This window comes from Hemibagrus wyckioides, linkage group LG19 (genome assembly GCF_019097595.1).
Source record: "Hemibagrus wyckioides isolate EC202008001 linkage group LG19, SWU_Hwy_1.0, whole genome shotgun sequence".
NCBI classification, from domain to species: domain Eukaryota; kingdom Metazoa; phylum Chordata; class Actinopteri; order Siluriformes; family Bagridae; genus Hemibagrus; species Hemibagrus wyckioides.
Window position 1 is genome coordinate 12,714,992 of NC_080728.1, and position 5,310 is coordinate 12,720,301.

The 5,310-nt window shown below is 36.8% G+C and overlaps 1 protein-coding gene across 1 annotated transcript; it reads left to right on the top strand.

The window, feature by feature from the left end:
• Positions 1-2,023: 2,023 nt before the first annotated feature.
• il26 (interleukin 26) lies at positions 2,024-5,078 on the top strand. The gene is made up of 5 exons (XM_058417511.1): positions 2,024-2,206; positions 2,286-2,333; positions 2,913-3,053; positions 3,618-3,692; positions 3,989-5,078. The coding sequence occupies exons 1-5, from the start codon at positions 2,039-2,041 to the stop codon at positions 4,115-4,117; spliced, it is 561 nt and encodes a 186-aa protein (XP_058273494.1). The 5' UTR covers positions 2,024-2,038; the 3' UTR covers positions 4,118-5,078.
• The last annotated feature ends 232 nt before the right edge of the window (positions 5,079-5,310 follow it).

The following is a 5,310-nucleotide window of genomic DNA, read 5'->3' on the forward strand; positions in this document are numbered from 1 at the left end:
ACTGTTTTGGGAATGTAATCTAATCTAGAATCTGCATGGTAATTGGTAACAGTGGCTTACGGCACTACAAAGTGTCACGTTGTAGACGTTGCATAATTCCTAATGTACACACCAGGTGAGAACAGCATAGACAATGAGTGAATTCCATTACAGCAACCATCCAATCAGAAAAAAGAAAGGTGACACATCTCATGACACCTGGCACAGATGAACTTCCTGGTCTGTGTCTCTGTGTTTAAAAAAAGGAGTTGGAATACCCACTGTTACACAGAGGAGCTGCACATTGTGCTAGCACAAAGGCTTGAACTCATAATAGTTCCTTTCTTGGACTTTCAACAGGAAGTTTGCTGTAACTTTCCCCACAGATATTCAGCACAAAATAAACAGTTGATGTTAGAAACTTAAAAGCAAATAAAGAAAAGAAAAGAAAAAAAACCTTTCAAGCGATTTATTCAAACATGTCTTGGAAGGAGGTTCCGGTTGGAACCCTGATTGTGGCAAAACGTGGTAAGCCATCTATCTGGGTCAGGTGAAGTTCTCGCTGAATCAGGTGGTTGATGACCTGGTTTAAAATGATGGCAGAAGCTGGAGGTGACAGATTTACACACTCAATTGGCGGATCATAAGAGTATCAGTACATAAACAAGGCAAATCAGCACTAATTGTGTGTGTGTGTGACAAATCTTGTTAGTGCCTTTGTAAGCGTTTTTGGCAGATTTACTATAAGGAACCAGTAGAAATGAGAAATGCTTAAACAGTGCAATGGCATAAATTTTCCGTAATTTGTCAGTATCAAAAGTCTTTCCGAACTACAAATGCCCTTATTATAAAATCTTAATATTGAAAAACCCATGTAAAATGACACAATGATTAGTGTGTTTTTAAATCATGTTTTATCTTGTTTGGCATCACCTGAGTCATTTAAGGTCATTGGTTAACTCTACTGTATAACAGTGTTATTTTTAGTATCTAAAAACCTTCTCAATGTCTTTCACACAATAATAAATGTGTTTAGCGTATATTTTTATTTTGTTAGCGTATATTTTTTATCACATGCCATGTGGGCGACAGTTATTTTCCAGTTTCCCAAAAGCAAATAATATTAAAATGATTTCAAATGTAAATTATACCAGTATGTAATTTCTGGTATTCGTATTTTTACGTATTCCATAACTCTCTTTCTCTCTCTTCTAGTTAAACTGATCCTTATTTTTTTTTAGTGGTTTTTGAGAAACCCATGCCAGGTTATGGGCTGTTATACATTGCGTTCAGATGTATACCTTGCCCAAGCATTCTTGCATTAATAAAACAAAAGCCAAAATATGATACAGTCCTGAAATCATCAAGCTGTTGATCTTTTAGTTAGGAGGGGAAAAAAGTTTGATATGATATTTTATAGAAACATTGTGTACCCTTCCTTTTTGTCAAGACTGAGTGAAATCTATGTTTATTTGGGAATCCGAAACTTTTTAAAATTGATGAAAATTGAGAAAAATAATGTTCTATTCCATAAAAATTGCTGTCATTTTACCAACTTCAAGATGATTGGGGTTAACTTCCTGTTTAATCCCTACCACACCTCCTTATATGGTGATATATGAATGAAATGGTGTTATCTATACTACACTGTTCTATTATAAGGTTTTGAAAATAAATGCTCCCTAATTTATCTGTCCCAATGAACCCTAAAAGACGTTTTGATAAATAAGAGCTAAAGCTTTTTTTCCTATGATCGCACAGTTTTTTTTTCTGATGATATGTAGGTTAGAAAGAGTGGAATCCGCGCGCGCTACTGTAACCCAAATCTGGAGCGTCCAGTAAGCGCGCGCAGCATACAGTCAGCAGCACTATCTGACCGCGAGCGCCTCATCAAAGCGGGTGAAAGCATTCAGTACCGCTTTCAAACGGGGCGGTGTCGATTTCCCACGTCACACGTGTGGGAATTTTCAAGGCAGCACAATGCTGGGCTGTATAAAACGTATAAATGTCGCCGGTTGTGTTTCAAAACACAAGCTGGCAGTAAGTGTCTCGAAGCAGAATGCGCGTGAGTGTCCTGACCGTGTTCGCCCTGGCTGCGCTCGTGCGCTTTTGCCCAGGTGAGAAGAGTGCAAGGTGTGCACAGGTAAACTGCCTGGCCAACTGTCTGCCTCTACCCATGATGAAGGACATGATTAAAACTCTGAAGAGCATCAGCAAGCCTTGGCCTGTAAGTAGCTTCATAATGTCACTTATTAGTGTTTATTATAGTTCATAATGAATTAATTCATGTTATTTTCTTTCCCCAGAATGACAACAGACGCCACAGAAGATATCTGCCAAAGTTTTATATAAAGGTAGGTGGGCTGGAGTCTAAATTGCGATGCGAAATGTCACAGGACATAGGCCTATATGTAGTATGTAAGCCTATTGTTTTTCAGAACCTCATGTATGATAGTGAGAATTGATACCACCAAAAATAATTGAACAAAAAAAAAGGTATATTGGATATCGACTCATTTGGGCAATGAATGGAATTGGATTTGGAAAAGAACTGGAATGTTTACATGTTTAGACTTTTTTTCTGTCTTAGGACTGATTTTAATGCATTTTTACATTATTATATTTATAACATGTACAATAAAAGTGATTTTTGGATGATACATTTTAATCATGATGTGCTTTGGTTTAAAAATAACCTTTTCAAAGCTTAGTAGTTAATAAGAGATTGTTATAGGTTGCAGCTGATGCACAAGGTTTTAATATTGGCATCAAAAATAAAAGGAAAAGTGGCATTGTGCCATATTTACTATGTACAGTGGATGTAGGAAATAAGAAGTAGAGTGTAAAACATTTCCAGTAGAACAGGATGGTTCAGACATCACCTGTTCAATCAAAGTATATCCTGGCGTCATCTGAAATATGTTGAATTGCAGAAGATGAACATTGCAGACATCAACAAGATGCTGGGAATCTATGAAGATCACATATTCATGAAGCTCTGGAGCCATGACACAGAGTATCCTGAGAAATTCATCCATTACTTTTACAGACTAAGAGTCAGTGTGGAACGCTGTGTGAGTACATTTTTCTTCTCTAGCACGACAGTCACATAATTATACACTCAGGGAAAATGTAGAACCCTTAATGGTTCTGCAGTTGTTCATTTCAGGGAAGGAACCTTTAACATTTGTGTGTAAAACCCTACAATAATGTTTTTAATCAGAAAGGATTGCAAGTACAAGCTTTTACTGAAGCTAGGAATCCATAAATATCTGAAGAACTCATTTTCTAAATGTATAATAATTATTGCATAATTTAGGTTATGTATTAAGAAGCTAGGAGAACACACCTAAGGCTCATTCCACATCATGTATACTAACTCCTAAACTCCACTACCATTTGTTTTGCTGCATAGTGGAAATCTGTGTCCTTTCAGTAACAACCTCTCTATCCTGTTCTCCATAAGCCCCACATGTAGTCTAGCCATCTAGCATACAGCTAAAACTGTATGAGGTCTAAGGTGATGGGTCTGAGGTGATGCGTCCTGCATTAATCAAGCTCTAATCATAGATGAGCAAATGATGTTTATAAATACACACGGGTTACAATTTTAAAAAGTCATTTTGTTGTTCCATTAGAAGGACCATGGTCAAGCAGAACTCAGTCGCTATGCAAGGAAGAAGATCAAGCAAATGGAAGAGGCTTTCAAAAAGGTATGAAGGCCCCACTGAAAAATATTGTCACTGGAAAGAGTAGTACTGTTTGCTGATCACATAGGGCATGCCTGTTTTTCATGGTATTCAGCCTTGTAAGCTGTGGTAAAGTACTAATATCAGCATTTATCCCCTCATCAAATAATGGTTGATGTTTTATTTATGCATTCGTTTACTCATTTCTCATTATATCACACATGCTGCAGTAGATACTGTGTTGTATGGACAGTTTTGAATAACGGACTATCAAAAGATGTGCCAGTTCTTAAATAACCTCATATTTCTGCCTTTTGCAGCTGCAATCAGAAGAGCTATCACATGCAGCAGGAGATTTTGAGACAATACTCCGTTGGATCAGTCTTTACAGTGACAAAAAGATGCCACACAGCAAATGCCAGCAGTCAGTGGCTGTAAACTATGACTGAGTCAGCATAGTAACAGATGGTAGAGGTAGGGCTGGACAATATGACAAAATATCACATCACAATACTGAATTACAATATAATCTTGCTCACAACCAGCCAGCAATCAAGTAATGTTGTGTTACTATATGTTGATAAAATAAATGAATAAATCTTTAACACTTAGCAGTAGTAAAAAGAAAAATTTAAACATTAAGTACAAAATACATCACCATTTCAGCTGCTTTTAGTCAGTTTGTAAATAATTTAATTGAGAAAATATTTAAAAGTCGTGTTATATCTAAGATACCTATTGATGTTATATTGTCAGCTTGTCCAGCTCTAGGCAGAGGCTTATATTTGTGCATTAGGAACAGGGCACAGCAAACACACTGGTACCTTGTCTTGAGACTTCTGATCACATCACCCTTGCTTGTGTTCCTATGAATGTCTCATGCAGCCAGTTGGTAATAGTACACCAACAGGTTCCTGTTCACTTTGAACACCTGGCAGTCAGATGGTACCATAAGAATGACTTCACCTACCACTGACTGATGAGTCAAACTGTGGAGGAACCTGAGAGGACTCACAGTGACGTTTTTTTGGTCCAGTAACTTAATCCAATGTCTTAGTGTTGTCTGTATACGTGGGGCAGACAAGATGCAGCTATTTACCTGTCTGATCCTGCAGCTAAATGTCAATGTCAGTATTTATTGTTTAACTTATTATCAAAATAAGTTATTTTGTCTTATGTATTTTATTATACATTGCCTGAATATTCAGACGATACGTATGTGTGACTCATAGGAGTTTGTATTCTTTACCTCTGAAATAGTAAATACCTCCTGATGCTATGAATACATGAAATATATTCTAAAACTATTTTTGCAGAATTGCACATTGTCTTGTGTAAATAAACACTGAAAAGAAGAGTCAGTCTCCTCTCTCACGTCTGAGCAGAATGCATTTTAAGGTAGTGGTAAGCGGAAAAGGGACGCCGATCAGACGGTTCCAGATGTGATGCTGTTACTGCTTCTGTTAGGTAGCAAGCAGACTCTTATTTAAAACACCTTCTGCTTTGTGCTATTTTTTATTTTTTTGTCTAATTCAGATAAAGGAAATTGAGTGAAATTGAATTCATTGAGTGACAAGTTCAAAAGTTATGTCAATACGCTAGGAAAGTACAAGGGACAACTAAAAAATATAAGAAAATAGAT

Bases quoted from the DNA above. Each gene is read 5' to 3' on its own strand.
- il26 (XM_058417511.1), top strand. From the start codon at position 2,039: ATGCGCGTGAGTGTCCTGACCGTGTTCGCCCTGGCTGCGCTCGTGCGC. The intron at 2,207-2,285 runs GTAAGTAGCTTC...TTCTTTCCCCAG, and splicing joins GCATCAGCAAGCCTTGGCCT to AATGACAACAGACGCCACAG. The intron at 3,693-3,988 runs GTATGAAGGCCC...TGCCTTTTGCAG, and splicing joins TGGAAGAGGCTTTCAAAAAG to CTGCAATCAGAAGAGCTATC.